General features: G+C 43.3%; 8 protein-coding genes across 8 annotated transcripts; 4 read left to right on the top strand and 4 right to left on the bottom strand.

Annotated features, from left to right (window-relative positions):
• Positions 1-118: 118 nt before the first annotated feature.
• Positions 119-1728, top strand: SS1G_03133 (hypothetical protein; the record flags this gene model as incomplete). The annotated part of the gene is made up of 2 exons (XM_001594995.1): positions 119-373; positions 514-1728. 2 exons carry the CDS (start codon positions 119-121, stop codon positions 1726-1728), a joined length of 1470 nt encoding a protein of 489 aa, XP_001595045.1.
• A 648-nt stretch (positions 1729-2376) lies between these two features.
• On the bottom strand, positions 2377-2749 carry SS1G_03132 (predicted protein; the record flags this gene model as incomplete). Its single annotated transcript, XM_001594994.1, has 2 exons — positions 2377-2429; positions 2551-2749. The coding sequence occupies 2 exons, from the start codon at positions 2747-2749 to the stop codon at positions 2377-2379; spliced, it is 252 nt and encodes an 83-aa protein (XP_001595044.1).
• A 559-nt stretch (positions 2750-3308) lies between these two features.
• Positions 3309-3416, top strand: SS1G_03131 (predicted protein; the record flags this gene model as incomplete). Its single annotated transcript, XM_001594993.1, has 1 exon — positions 3309-3416. One exon carries the CDS (start codon positions 3309-3311, stop codon positions 3414-3416), a length of 108 nt encoding a protein of 35 aa, XP_001595043.1.
• Positions 3417-3830: 414 nt separating this feature from the next.
• SS1G_03130 (hypothetical protein) lies at positions 3831-4815 on the top strand (the record flags this gene model as incomplete). Its single annotated transcript, XM_001594992.1, has 2 exons — positions 3831-4526; positions 4594-4815. 2 exons carry the CDS (start codon positions 3831-3833, stop codon positions 4813-4815), a joined length of 918 nt encoding a protein of 305 aa, XP_001595042.1.
• A 492-nt stretch (positions 4816-5307) lies between these two features.
• SS1G_03129 (hypothetical protein) lies at positions 5308-6758 on the bottom strand (the record flags this gene model as incomplete). The annotated part of the gene is made up of 2 exons (XM_001594991.1): positions 5308-6480; positions 6573-6758. 2 exons carry the CDS (start codon positions 6756-6758, stop codon positions 5308-5310), a joined length of 1359 nt encoding a protein of 452 aa, XP_001595041.1.
• Positions 6759-7670: 912 nt separating this feature from the next.
• Positions 7671-8634, bottom strand: SS1G_03128 (hypothetical protein; the record flags this gene model as incomplete). The annotated part of the gene is made up of 7 exons (XM_001594990.1): positions 7671-7780; positions 7831-7933; positions 7985-8029; positions 8081-8260; positions 8320-8415; positions 8494-8547; positions 8605-8634. 7 exons carry the CDS (start codon positions 8632-8634, stop codon positions 7671-7673), a joined length of 618 nt encoding a protein of 205 aa, XP_001595040.1.
• Positions 8635-9366: 732 nt separating this feature from the next.
• SS1G_03127 (hypothetical protein) lies at positions 9367-10035 on the top strand (the record flags this gene model as incomplete). The annotated part of the gene is made up of 2 exons (XM_001594989.1): positions 9367-9466; positions 9521-10035. 2 exons carry the CDS (start codon positions 9367-9369, stop codon positions 10033-10035), a joined length of 615 nt encoding a protein of 204 aa, XP_001595039.1.
• Positions 10036-10556: 521 nt separating this feature from the next.
• SS1G_03126 (hypothetical protein) lies at positions 10557-11992 on the bottom strand (the record flags this gene model as incomplete). The annotated part of the gene is made up of 3 exons (XM_001594988.1): positions 10557-10570; positions 10729-11348; positions 11415-11992. The coding sequence occupies 3 exons, from the start codon at positions 11990-11992 to the stop codon at positions 10557-10559; spliced, it is 1212 nt and encodes a 403-aa protein (XP_001595038.1).
• Between the last annotated feature and the right edge of the window lie 1699 nt (positions 11993-13691).

Below are 13691 nucleotides of genomic sequence, written 5' to 3'. Positions count from 1 at the left end.
GCTTCTACAACATAACATTCCTCCACTCTTCGCCCTCCCAACGGCACAACAGCACAATAACCAACAACTTTCACAGCCAACACTTATATCCTATATATTTGTTGATATAGAAAACAATATGTCAGACCCTAGACAAAATGTATTTCCGCCCGATGGAGATGTCCTCATTATGTCACCCATGGGAAAACAATGGAAACTCCATTCATGGCAACTTGTCACCTACGCCCCAACAATCGGTGCTCTGCTTAAGGATGTTCCGCCTCGAAATATCACAAAGGCGAATAGAGCTGAAGGTATCACTGTGAGATGGTGGATTGAGATGAAACCATTTGCCGCGTTCAAAGATGATCGTTTCCGAGATTTTGAGTGCGTTGTAAGTATTATACCTTCCCTAATTGTCCCGGTATTATGAGAGGATATCATGGCCGTATGTCACCAGACACTTTCATACATTTAGGAGTGTTCAATGTCCAAACCGACTTCAGACAATCACTAACCCAAAGTATATAATAGCCAATGAATAAAAAGGGAAAACTTACCTTGAATGGTGCTGGTGCTTATAATGGCATCGGAGATGTTTCGTTCGAAAGAACATATGACAACCTCTTCAGGCTGCTCTACAATCTACCTCCAAATCTTACGGACGATATTGAAGATGGTGGCGCCAATGTTTACATTACCGATTGCGTTTCCATTCTTCAAGCTGCTGACTACGTGAATGCCTTGCCCAGCGTTCGTACTTACATCGAGAGCTACCTCTTGCGCATCAGCCAGAAGTTCTGGGTTCATGTTGCCAAAGCCCCCGAGGCATGGTCGGATATTGCTGTTCGTCTTCAATCAGCAATAATCTTTCGAGAATCCATAATCCATATTGCTGGTGGCCTCGAGCTGCCAGGACTTATCAAAAGAGCTAGATTTGGGAAAACTCAATTTGGAAATGTGTGCCTCAAAGTAGCGGAGCGTAAATCTCTTGAGCTCAGAGATAAGAAGATAGACGTTGAGCGCAGATTGTTACAATACTACCCAGCACGTCTCATTCGCAGAGAGACACCTGATAAGATCCCCGGCCGTGCCGATTATGGCTCGGATATCTATTACTGGCAGGCTCTTACCATGTGTCGTCAATTCTTCCAGTCTTCCATCCTTGCAAACAGACATCATCGTCATGTGGATGGTGGTGTAGAGTTCTATCGCACCGTCTTCCGCTGTGATTATATCGACAAGCACGCCGCAGATGAATTCCATCAACTTTTCGCCATGTCGACCAAAGGAAAGCAGTGTCTTGCTGATGCTGTTGAACTCATTAAGGATGACCATCGCGTGGTCGTCGTCGATCTTTTAGAGGACAACTTGCAACTCCGTACCACAGTCAGAAGCAAGCCATTAAGATATTTGACTTGCACCAAGGTCCTGGAGGAAGAATTGCCATGGATTGCCAGCCCTGGTTTAGGTTTAGGCACCAATCCAGGACGAGTTGGATATGAGGTTAGTGGTGAGGGTCCCGCGTGCCTAGGAAGAGCTCCAGGAGAGGTCGTGGTCCAGAATGACGCTCCTAGCCCAGAGAAAGTACCAGGTGAGGAAGTCAAAGGTGTTGAAGATGCTATTAGTGTCACTGTAGAGGGAAGAGAAGAGGCTGACGCCGAGGATGACGAGGATGGGCAGCAATATGAGAACGAGAGCGCGAAGGAAGGAGAAGAAGATGAAGATGAATACATGGAAAGAGCATAAGCGCTCCTTCTCGCGTATTCTTCGTGTTGCTGCGATGATTTTGGCTTAGCATGACGTTTGAGCCCTTTGTTTGGTGGGATGTTTTGTGCATTTGGGTAATATTACTAATTAATAAAAGACCTGGTAATTTAACGAGAGCGAATTTGTCCATGAATCAATATCTCTCCCTAATTTGAACAATCAAGTTGTTCTTTAGATAGCTATAGCTAGTTTAGGAGAGCCTTTCAATTCCAATTTTATTTTATACTTTCAAATGCCAGAAAGAATCTGATAACAAGCCGGCAACAGTGTGTATTGTGCAATATCTGCAAATTAATTAGATTGTAACTTCCACTAGGGAGTCGGCATGACCGCACTTTCAATGTTCAATCTCGACAGAATACTCAGCTTGTTTAAAAACGCTAGATGGAAACCGTACACTTTCAATATGACTTTGATACAGACATTCAAAGTACTCATATGACCTGAGTGGAAAGTATACACTGCCAATCACCGACGCTGAAACAAAGATTCCAATTATCCCACCAGCCTACAACGGGTGAGTGTAAATCATGGACTTCTAGTCTCTTACCTTCATACAGACATTCTAACTACTCAAAAGAGCTTGCTGGAAATGGTACAATTTCAATATTGAACCTCGATGGACATTCATACGACACCAATCTGTGTGAGATTTGAGATTTGGACCAGAGTAGCAGCTTCTATGTGGTCAATTCACCATTTCTGGTCCATTATAGTGTGATAACTCCTGCAGCTCATGAAGTGAAGCGAAGAATGCGTTGTAGAAAAGCGTCGGATTTACATAGTTTGCATTGGACGTACCAGTTCCCAAGATCGCCGCAATTATGCAGCTAGAACCCCATCTTTGGAATTCTGGGATAACATAAGCGGTCACGGGGATTTCTCTCCAATTTTGGAAAAAGGCTGCGAATCTAATAGGTGCGGAAAGGTCATGGTTGAATGGCAGTCCTGCTTCAAGATATTCAAGTATCTGTATACTAGTCTTTTGACCTTCAGTCATGTGAGGACTACCCGCCCGCCATATCCTGAGTCTGTCCTGTGCGCTCACAAGAAAATGTGAAGTGATAATCACGAAGCGTCTTATGGTCACAAGACCGATAGGCCATGATTGAAGAGAGCCCCTGTAATCGACCTGAAACCAATAAGACGACGAATGTTTAAATGGCTTTCCGGAAGATCATCATGTCAGGCCCTACAGCCACAGCATCTTCTCAGCAAGACGTTGTTTGTACGTACGTACACCACATGTCAGAGATGCTCCCCCAAAAGACATCTTCTGTACGACCAGCGCTTCGTACAAATGTTTTTCAAAGTAATGTTTTGGGCTAGATGTAAAGGAGTTTAAGAATCATAATTGAGGATATCGATGGAACAGCGTAGCGTATGTCGTGGCACGGAGGATTATTTAAAGTGACGTTCAAACTTCAAACATCTCGGTAGTAAGGAGGTGGCTGGTTCATTACATCATACCGCATTTACCCTTTCTCACTACGCGTATCAAATTCGGTGCCGAGCCGGCCAAAAAGCTGACATCTTATTTTTATGAAGTAAAGTAATGAATGAGCCATCAAGGTATCGGTACCCTGGTATGCCGTGCTGCCGTGTTGGCGAAGCTGAGTATATCTTCAACCACTTCGTCAGCTCTCGACCTTAGATCTGGATGGTGATTTTATTGATAGTAGATAAGAGAGGTAACTTGAACAACTTCAATGTATGTTTTTGGGAGAGGAAACTTAAACTTTCAATTAGAATCCCATACCATTTGCTGATCAATGCTCTCTTAGTTAAATTAGATTAAAGTATCTACCAGGACTTCTCTTCACACTGCATATTTCATACTTCGAACCTGTGTGCGGACGTCATATGTAACCACACACCCACCAACTCACAAGCACCCTCTCTCACGAATGGCATCACTGCCCATCCACTCCACCGAATCTCCATTGGAGATGCGGCCGCAGAAGAAATATGCGTACCCGAAGAGAAATATAATAATCTGCCTCCTAATCGCCTTAGCCTGCACCTGGATTCCATACACATTTTATTTTCGCCAAATCTCTTTTAGCGATGTCGATTTTATAATGGACGGAGGCGCCGCGGAGGTAATTCACCAAGAATATGGAACGAATGCGCAATTCGCTTTCACAGATATGATACACCTGATGAATCTACCTTCTGATTACCTGCCGCAGACAGGCAAACATCGGAAGCCGAATCGCTTGATCATAGTGGGTGATGTGCATGGGATGAAACATGCGCTGGTAAGTTTGCTTGCCAAAGTAAACTTCGATGGAGAACACGACCATTTGATCCTAGCCGGCGATATGATATCCAAGGGTCCCGATTCTCCAGGTGTGGTCGATTTCGCTATGAAACTCGGAGCTACTGCGGTGAGGGGGAATCATGAGGACAGGATTATTCTCGCACATGCGGATATGGTGGCGCAACATAAGGAGGCGGAGATGGATGCACCGGGGCCCAGCGAAGACCCAGAGAAGGTGATTGATGGATTAGAGGAAGTTAGTTTCAGTCATGGGGATTACAAGGATCGGGCATTGGTAAGGGAGTTGGGGGAGAAGAGAATAAAGTGGTTGAAGAAATGCCCAGTGATCTTGAGAGTTGGGCATTTAGAAGGCATGGAGGAGGTGGTGGTTGTTCATGCTGGGCTGGCTCCCGGAGTGGAATTGGAAAGACAAGATCCATCCATGGTAATGAACATGAGGACTATGATTGATGGAATACCGAGCGATGAAAGAGATGGGAAACATTGGAATAAGGTAAGATTTGTATTCACATCATGCCATCGTCTCCATGAAGTATCACTAACTAGTACGAAATCAACAGGTCTGGAATAAATATCAGAAGAAACTATCAAAGAAAGAACGCACCACAGTCATATACGGTCACGATTCAAAACGGGGCCTTCAGTTAAAGAAATACAGCATGGGTCTAGACACAGGGTGTATAAAAGGCGGTAAACTTACAGCTGTGGTTATTGAAGGTGGAAATTCTGCGCCTAAACATAAAGTGGTGCAAGTCAAGTGTAAGGATGGGAGAAAGCATTAGAAACATGAGATTGGTAAAGGTAACGCGATGAGAGAGTTTTTGCATTAGATACCATTTTGCGGCGTTTGGGATATTGGTTGTTTCGAATGAAGTTAACGATGGGTACACATCAGGTCATTACTAGTTGGCAATGGTTCTATCTTGAGCTTTATGGTGTTGGATATGATCACTATTGTTCTAGGGGGATCAGGTGATATTCCAGCGCAAACTGTCAACCAGGTTTGCTGCAAATGAGTATCATGTGTATGAAGCATGCTTAGACGGTGGGCATAGAGTCAGAGCTCACTTGTTCTAATCCGGTGCCTTGAATGCATGGAGAATGTAGATTACATTTATGAGCAATATCAAAAGATAAACCCATAACTCAGACACAAACCCCACTGGTTTCAATGCCGAATATATCCAACCCACGAGAATGTTAGAATATATATCAAATTCAAACTCAAACCCTAACTCTAATTCTAACTCCCTTTTGTCTAGAAATCTAGAAATTTAAACGGCCTCGCTTGCTCCCGCATCATGATCCACAACAACGACAATAGGTATGATTCTTTCGTCCCCTGCTTCTCTCTTCTCTTCCTCCTTACTCTCATGGTTAACAAACACAAAACTTCCCACCACAACCAACGCACCTACCCAATAAACTCCAGTACTCGTCTGCTCATTCAACCACATCTGCCCCACCAAACTCAACGGAATCGTCATGCTCAGACCTACCGTTACCACTAACGGCGTCGTCAATAGCATTGCATACGCCCAGCAGTAATCGCTAATGAAACTACTCAGGGAATTCAATAAAACTATGAGCCAGATCTTGCCAGTGTGAGGTAGCTCGAATTTTTCCACACCGGTGAAGTGCAGAATGAAGAAACCGGGCCATAGAAATATGACGTTGAAGAGGCCGACAAGTCCAAAGAACAAGGGCATATCGACACGATCTTCATTACCGCAGCGTTTCTTCATCACCACTGCATAAAGCCCATACATAACCGCGCTTCCAAAAGCCATTATATCGCCAATAGCAATTTGGGCTTGAGATTTATGGGGAAAGTTTCCGCGGTTGGAGTCATTGTCCGTACTCCCTAGATCAACCGAGGAAATGAGGATGATGCCTACGAAAGAAGCCAAAACCCCGATAAGTTTCCTCATGGTAAAGGATTCGACGCGAACCAGGGCTCCGAAGAGGAGAGTGAAGATTGAAGAAGTGGAGGTAAGGATCGTGGAGGAGGCGACGGATGTGTATTCGAGACAGCCGGCTACGAGGTAATTGGCTATGAACCAAAGCAGGGAGAATTCGAGAGAAAGTTTGGCGGTTTCGGAAACGCTCAGTTTGTCCTCCTTTTCTTGCTCTTGTGGTTGGGTAAGATCTGTGTCAAAGTCATTGGTGGAGCTAAGGAGACGTGAGTGAGAAGCGCTCATAGAATCGTATTCCTGGTCTCCCAGGCTGGACTCCCGGGCGCGCCATCCTTTCCGGAGATTCTGGAGTCCGGAGCGGTATTCCGAGATCTGTTCGTGATAATAATCGACAACGGAATCCTTCACATGCGACCACCCATGCACCCTCGATGTTCGTAGAAAGATAGGAATCAATGATACAGCAAAGAACGACGTGTTGATATATGTCACGAAATATGGTTTTGAGTAGGTGTTGTCGGCGAATATATACTATAGTTCTCGTATCAGTATGAGTAGGTATCAAATCCTTTGATCCTTTCGCAGCCCGAAATACTAGCTGGCAAAGAGAGAAGCACACTCACACTAGCAAGAAAATTACTACTCGTCCATAACATCACCGTAACTCCCAGTAACACCATGCCCAACGTTCTGCGCGCTACATTCCCCAACCCCACTCCAGCTCTAAAACCCATGTTCTTGCTGCCTGTGTGCGCACTGGTGTCTGTGACCGTCCTTTCCAAGGACATTCTCTCAGTCTGTGTCTGCATTATAGCAGGACCCGTTGATACACTCATGGCACCGAGTTTTGTTTTGACTGCCGCCGTTTCCGAATCGAGGTGTGGGATATCGTCTTCCGGACCTTATCTATATCCTACCTACGCCCGTGCAGTCAGGATTCCGTCGAGTGGATGTAAGTTATGTGGATTTATTTTCGGGGCGTCGGAAGGTCATGGAGGCCGTAAACACATGCACAAATATTGATGCATTTAATAATGTGCTGAATCCTCTTCCACCAGTAGCTGGAGTTTGTTCGTTCTTGGTGAATTCGGAACGCGGAAGAGTGAGCACGCGATCGGAATCATCAATGATGTTTCTGATATTCCTGCACTTTGGCCTTTGAAAAGAGGAGAGAAGGGAAATAACTTATAAGATAAAAGTTAAGCCAAGTGACGGCTGACTTGTACCCTCTCAGTGGATCAAGAACCAAGACATTCTCATCTGATAGGGGTTTATCGCTTGGCTTGTATGTAACCAGATAACCATAAACCTTACGCCTTATTTATTACTAGACTAGGTAGGTGTACGCTAATCGTTATCAAACGCAATTCATCATGAGCATTGAATCGAGAGGGGTCAAAGATAGATAGAGGCGGGTGAACTTTGTTTCAATGTCACTGTAACTTTCGCTACATTCTCGCATCACTGAAAAGAACGGTTCAATACAAATAAAGTTGGTACGTCCAAAAAAGATTGTATTACGAACTATAAAACGCGTCTCTCTCATTATGCATTCTGTATCATCAAGGAAAGAAAAAATTGCACACCCAATAGCGCCAGAATGATTATGTACAGTTGATCTCGCATCAAAGTTTCCCGTATGATTCCCTCGATGACTGAAGCGGTGGGGTGGAGAGAGAAAATGAGCTCAAAGACTTCCAACACGACCCTAGCGACTGCATTTAACAAGCACAGCCGTCTCTATCATTCTCGATATGGATGTTGATTGGATCCGAGTAATCTCCATTATATTCTTCCGATTCCTCCTGTGCTAGCGCATTTCTAGCGATGACTGAAGAGAAGGTTAGCTCAGAAGTGCCGAAGAGGAGAGGGATTAATTACCTTCGAAGGCTTGCTCAACATTGATGGCCTCCTTTGCACTTGTCTCGAAGTATGGAATATTGCCTTTTGAAGTGCAGAAAGTCATGGCCCGTTTTGAAGAGATCTAAGGTGCCATTAGCAAAATATGGCAATGCCTTCCCAATGCGAAGCTTACAACTCTCTTGTTCTCCTCAACATCAATCTTGTTGCCTAGAACGACCTATTTAATCATCAGCGCCACATTCCTTTCCAGCAAATTTGCCAAACTCACAAATGGAAAGCTTTCTGGATCTCTGGGCGAGGCCTGAATCAAGAATTCATCCCTCCAGCTATCCAATGTGTCGAAACTTTTTGAATTGTTGACATCGTAGACAAGGACACAGCAATCCGCTCCTCTGTAAAATGCGACCCCTAACGATTGAAACCGTTCTTGACCTGCTGTATCCCAAAGCTATAATATAACTATCAGCTACCACACTCTAGCCGCAATGTATTGCGTAGCACCCTCACCTGCATAGTAACTAATCGATCATCAACCAGAACCTCCTTCGTCAAGAAATCCGCCCCAATAGTCGCTTTGTAGCTTGCACTGAACTTCTTATTGACCTAATCCACTATTAGTCTCTCGTGTTGGCATATACATCAGGGTTAAAAGACGGAGGACTCGGCAGGTGTCCAACGTACATATTGATTCATCAAACTCGTCTTTCCCACACCGCTATCGCCTAGGATAATAACCTGCGAATTTCACATCAGTATCAAACCAGAGATAAGAGCCCTAGGGATAGTCCTCACCTTCAGTAAAACCTTCTTTCTTGAAGCCATATCTGCTTGTGCTTCCTTGATCTGATCTCTTCTCCTCGCGAAGCGCTCACTTTCTCCCTGTCTTTCCTCTGGCCCTTTCTCAAACAAAACAGGTGCGTAAGCACGTAATATGAAGAATCGTGTCGGTCGTTGAAAAAGAAATCCGTTTGACTTTTCGTGAAATGGGACTATGTATGTATTAAGGAAGTCCCTGTAATTGAGTTGTTTGAGCGAAGAGGGAGGAACATCAACATTCAACATTCAACATTACATCGGCAACCTTAAGCTTTAGGGTGATTTGCCTCGTGCACTCACTAAAACGACCCATCGTCAGAAACCCGCTAGCGCCGGCCGCTTTACCCTATCAGCTTTGGCTTTTTGCTTATCTAGATTCCACGGGCCACTCCACTCAACCACCTACATCTGTACACCACCACTTGAAAGGAAGGTTCACCAGTTTACTGTATGGGTGCCCGTCACACATGCATGAGAACTTCTTTATCCATTCATTCATTCACTTGCAGATTCTCGTACATAAAGAAAATTAAAATATCAGCCCACACTTTTCTCCAACAAATTTGTAATATCTATAACCTGGAATTGGAACTTCAACTGGAACTTCCACTTTTCCCGTGGAATTCTATCAGAGGTAGAGGGTGTATTCTATGATTATCTACTGACGAAATACCATTGGTAACTTTCAGACAATGCAGCCTCACCAACTTATACATCAGCAACCAAGAAAACGACACAATGGCTTCCTGGCGCGATGACTATGTTAAAGCTTTGCAAGAACGCGACGAGCGAGAAGAAGCTAGCTATCAGCGATTTGATCGTCAGTTCATAGAAGCTTGTACGGAACCCCTTTTGAAGTGCACTTTGTCCATAATCTAATAACTCGCAAAAGATACTCAGCTTCTCGACAGAGCTTCCGCCCAAACAGCGGCAGCAGCTGTTCACGACACTCCATCGTCCCTCTCTTCTTCTTCGACATCCCAGAAAATAACCTCCAAAAATCCAAAACAAACTCAGCCCACTTCATCTTCCGAGATCCTCCAGCTTCGCGCTTCCCTGGCCGAAGCACTCCGTTCCTCTTCGCACTTCCAATCGCGCCTGAAAAACGCTGAAAGCTCTCTTCAAGCTCTCCGTACTAAAAGCATTTCAGAATCAAAACAAATCGAAGCTTTGACGCGAGAACGAAATATCATGGAGAGGAAGATTAGGGATAGAGATGAGGAGTTGAAGGCCAAGACTAAGGGGTATCATGATGTGCAGGACGAGATGATATCTCTCAATTTGCAGCTTAATATAGCAGAGCAGAATGAGAAGAGATTAAAGGCGGAAAATAAAGAGTTGATTGATAGGTGGATGGCTCAAAAGGGGAGGGAAGCGGATGAAATGAATAGAACGTTTGGGACCTAATGTAAGGAATCAGGTAATGATTCAATAAACCATGCCCGATTACTTTCTATCTTAAATCACCAAAAATAGCGTAAGATATGCACCCGTAGCGACGCTGGTACAAATACATCCATCTATGAATACATCTACTTAATACCGACTCGATCCTAACCTGCCCAGTGGTATCAACTAATACAAGAAAAACGATTTGTCCAAAATCCATGGACCTTTTGCCATACTCCTGAATTTTCTAATCCAAAAATCATCTAACCCGAGTTCCCCGTACCTGCCTATCCTCTTGGGACTTGTGATAATTAGCAACAATGCTACTATCCTTCGTGGCAACATAGTAGTTCCCTCCTCCACCCTGCCAACTAACGTCTCCTTGTGCGAAGGTCTTCTTTTCGACTCGCAATAGATTGATCGGGTTGTCTTGATTGTAGCGGTTCACAACATGACCATCTGGTACGAAAGTTTTTAAACTCACAATCTTGCAACCCTCTTTCAAATCCAGGAATAAGTCCACAAGATGTTGATTCAAGTCAGGGTTGAAGACCTGGTTGTTGACCAAGATAACGTCAGCCCTCCTCATCGCCTCATGAATCTTTGTGTTCTCCATGAAATTCCCTTCCTCAAGGTTGACAGATCCGGCGCTGAGACCCCAAGCCCTGCAACGTGCAAAGAACTCTGTCTTTTGAATTAAAGCAAGCTTACAGCAATTTTCCATTATTTCGCAGCCCCAGCTTTCGCAACCAACTTGTAAGGCGGCGTGAATGACGACATTCCCTACCCCCGAACCAAGATCTATGAAAACTTGATCAGATTTCATGTGAGTATCTTCCTTGAGAATCCGGGATATGAATGGGAATGTAAGCTCGCCGTAGACGTAATCTGTGCCGTTTTGGTATTCTCTAGTCAATTCAACTTGGGGAGATACTGCTCGGTCGTAGACTTGCTGAAGAACCATTTTGAGAAGCTTAGACGATAGTGAATGCTTATTATCCAGATTGTGTGCCAGGGATCCATTCTTGGTGAGAGTACCGAGCGCGTCGTTGTAAACTTCCACAGCATTCCGAAACTCGACTAATAGCTCCTTCAGCTTCGCTTTGTCGTAAGGCTTTTTATGTTTGTTGGCCAGAGTCCAAGTAATATTGTTCGTCGCTTTGTTAATCTTGCGGATGATGCCCGTTTCTGGATGCTGGAACTCTGCTGCTTGCTCTTCAGTCAGATATTCGTCTTTAACAATTTCTGCAATCTTTGGTATTTCGTCGTAAGGATTAATTAATTCTTCCTCTCCAGGATCAATGACTTCGCCTTCAGAAATGAGTTGGTATCTTTATTTGGTGACATTTATTAGCTCAGTCCTACTTCAGATGCAAGGTTGCAGAGAGGAAGCGCACCTTTCCATACGACGAACGCTAGGGTATCGTAAATAAACGGCTTCACCCTCTTCCTTCTTTCTATCGCAAACCTTCTCGCCTCTCTTAGCCCTGTGCTTCGTCATCATGACATCGGCCGCATGGATCATTTTACATTTAGAGCCTTGGTTGTCAGCAGCGTCAGACGAAAAAGCCTTTTGGTCTTTCAGACTTCTCCCCAAATCAAGTTCCACATTTTCAGATTTGGCCCGTTTGGCTGGTATGCGAGTCTCTTCATCTTCCTCGCTATCAGTCTGCAATGGTCGCTGGCTTGGACTTCTTCGAGCTTTCAGATTTGAGTTTTTTCCTACACCACGACTTCCGCTGATTTCTCTCTCTTTTCTTTTCTTTCCCGCGCCAGAGTTAGAAGTGGAGATAGCCAGTCTGCCACGAGCGTCCGCGACCTTCGTCGCAGGCGCTCCAGTTCGGAGGTTGTTACTCGATGTCCTGGTGGGTAGGATCGGCCTTGGAGACTGCTTTGGAACTTTGATGGTTTCTATTTTGTATTTTGGAACCACAGGCTTAATTGTAAGATTTTTTTGTCCGAAATTCAAACTCATTCCTGCAGGCCCAGAAAAAGAACGAATAATAAATATTAGGTCTTCCCAAAATAGTGGACTAGTATATGTTGATGCTTTAATCCCAAAATGGATAGGGTAGCCAAGGAGTGTGAAGAGATGAATTATGATAGAATTCAAAATTGTAGGATGGTAGAACATTGTATGTCAAAAAGTAAATAAGTCTAGCAGGCAGGCACGATCGAAGGCTGCACTACCTAATGCAGGGATCTACGCTAGCTTTTATCACGTGATCATACTCATCTAGAAAGATTATTCTGGAAACGGAAAGAGGGGGCCGAGCATACAAGTAAACTATACACAAGGAAAATAGACATACCGACTATAGAAAATCATCGATAAAACTTTCAATTATTTCACAACATACCATATTCCTATATAGGGGTTAAAGAGAATTCAATTCAACTTTTAAAACAAGTTATTATTTATTAATCAATTTGATATTGATCTAAAAATATAATAAAAATTAACTATTTTTATTTATTTTTTTTTTAATAAAAAAGTTTTTTTTTATTTTAATTATATATATTGTTAAAAAGGAATGACCTTACACAGGGAATAGTGGGAAGCTGATAGGGCAGAACTGAAGCTATATTGGTCTTGTATATAAATCACACATTATCTAAGTTCTACGGTGTTACGACGGGCTACACAACTACCAAGACACGTGATCACAAATGATCAATAGTGATCATTAAGGATCACTAAGGATCACGGTATAGGTGATCACTGATGATCATTAAGAATCACTAAGGATCACGATATAGATGATCACTAATGATCAGTAGTGATCATTAAGGATCACTAAGGATCACGGTATAGGTGATCACTGGTGATCATTAAGGATCACTAAGGATCACGATATAGATGATCACTAATGATCATGAAGGATCATCAGTGATCATAGAAGCATGAAGGACTATATAATCAAGATGGATTTCCTTTGTATAGAGCTTCGTGCTCAAGATCAATCATTTAGTATACTCTACTATTAGTTACGAATTGCATTATTGTCATTACCTTAAGTCCCTGCTTGACGCCTAGTTATAAACCACCTCGAGAGCCTAGAGCACTTCCACGTGATCTAGACGGCAAACCTCATAACACGAAGCTCTCCTACAAAGTAGCTTCTCAATCTAGTCCTAATAGGACTAGTGCTCTGTGCATGTGCTACGCAGGAATCATTCACTTTAACATATATATATATTGATTTTTTAGATAAGAAAATATCCAAAACTAGAAACTTTTATTGTTTAATAAGTATTTAAATTTAAATATTTCAAAATTATATACTATTAATATAACTCAAAGATTGTTATACTCATATTACGAGGTTTGCCGTCTAGATCATGTGGAAGTGCTCTAGGCTCTCGAGGTGGTTTATAACTAGACGTCAAGCAGGGACTTAAGGTAATGACAATAATGCAATTCGTAACTAATAGTAGAGTATACTAAATGATTGATCTTGAGCATGAAGCTCTATATAAAGGAAATCCATCTTGATTATATAGACCTTTGTGCCGATGACTACTCAGGAGTCGTTGCTCCTAGGAGCGGGCGTTCCTGATTGTTCCTAGGAACGTCCGTTCCTCACCGTTCCATCACGTGTTTTCAAGGTCATGTGACATTATATCGCAACAGGTGTAACAACTCAAGAATACTGGGTAAAGTATCTTGTATT

Source organism: Sclerotinia sclerotiorum, genomic scaffold (assembly GCF_000146945.2).
Source record: "Sclerotinia sclerotiorum 1980 UF-70 scaffold_4 genomic scaffold, whole genome shotgun sequence".
Taxonomy (NCBI): domain Eukaryota; kingdom Fungi; phylum Ascomycota; class Leotiomycetes; order Helotiales; family Sclerotiniaceae; genus Sclerotinia; species Sclerotinia sclerotiorum.
The sequence above is the reverse complement of the archived record's forward strand: the minus strand, read 5'-3'. Positions and strand labels throughout refer to the sequence as shown.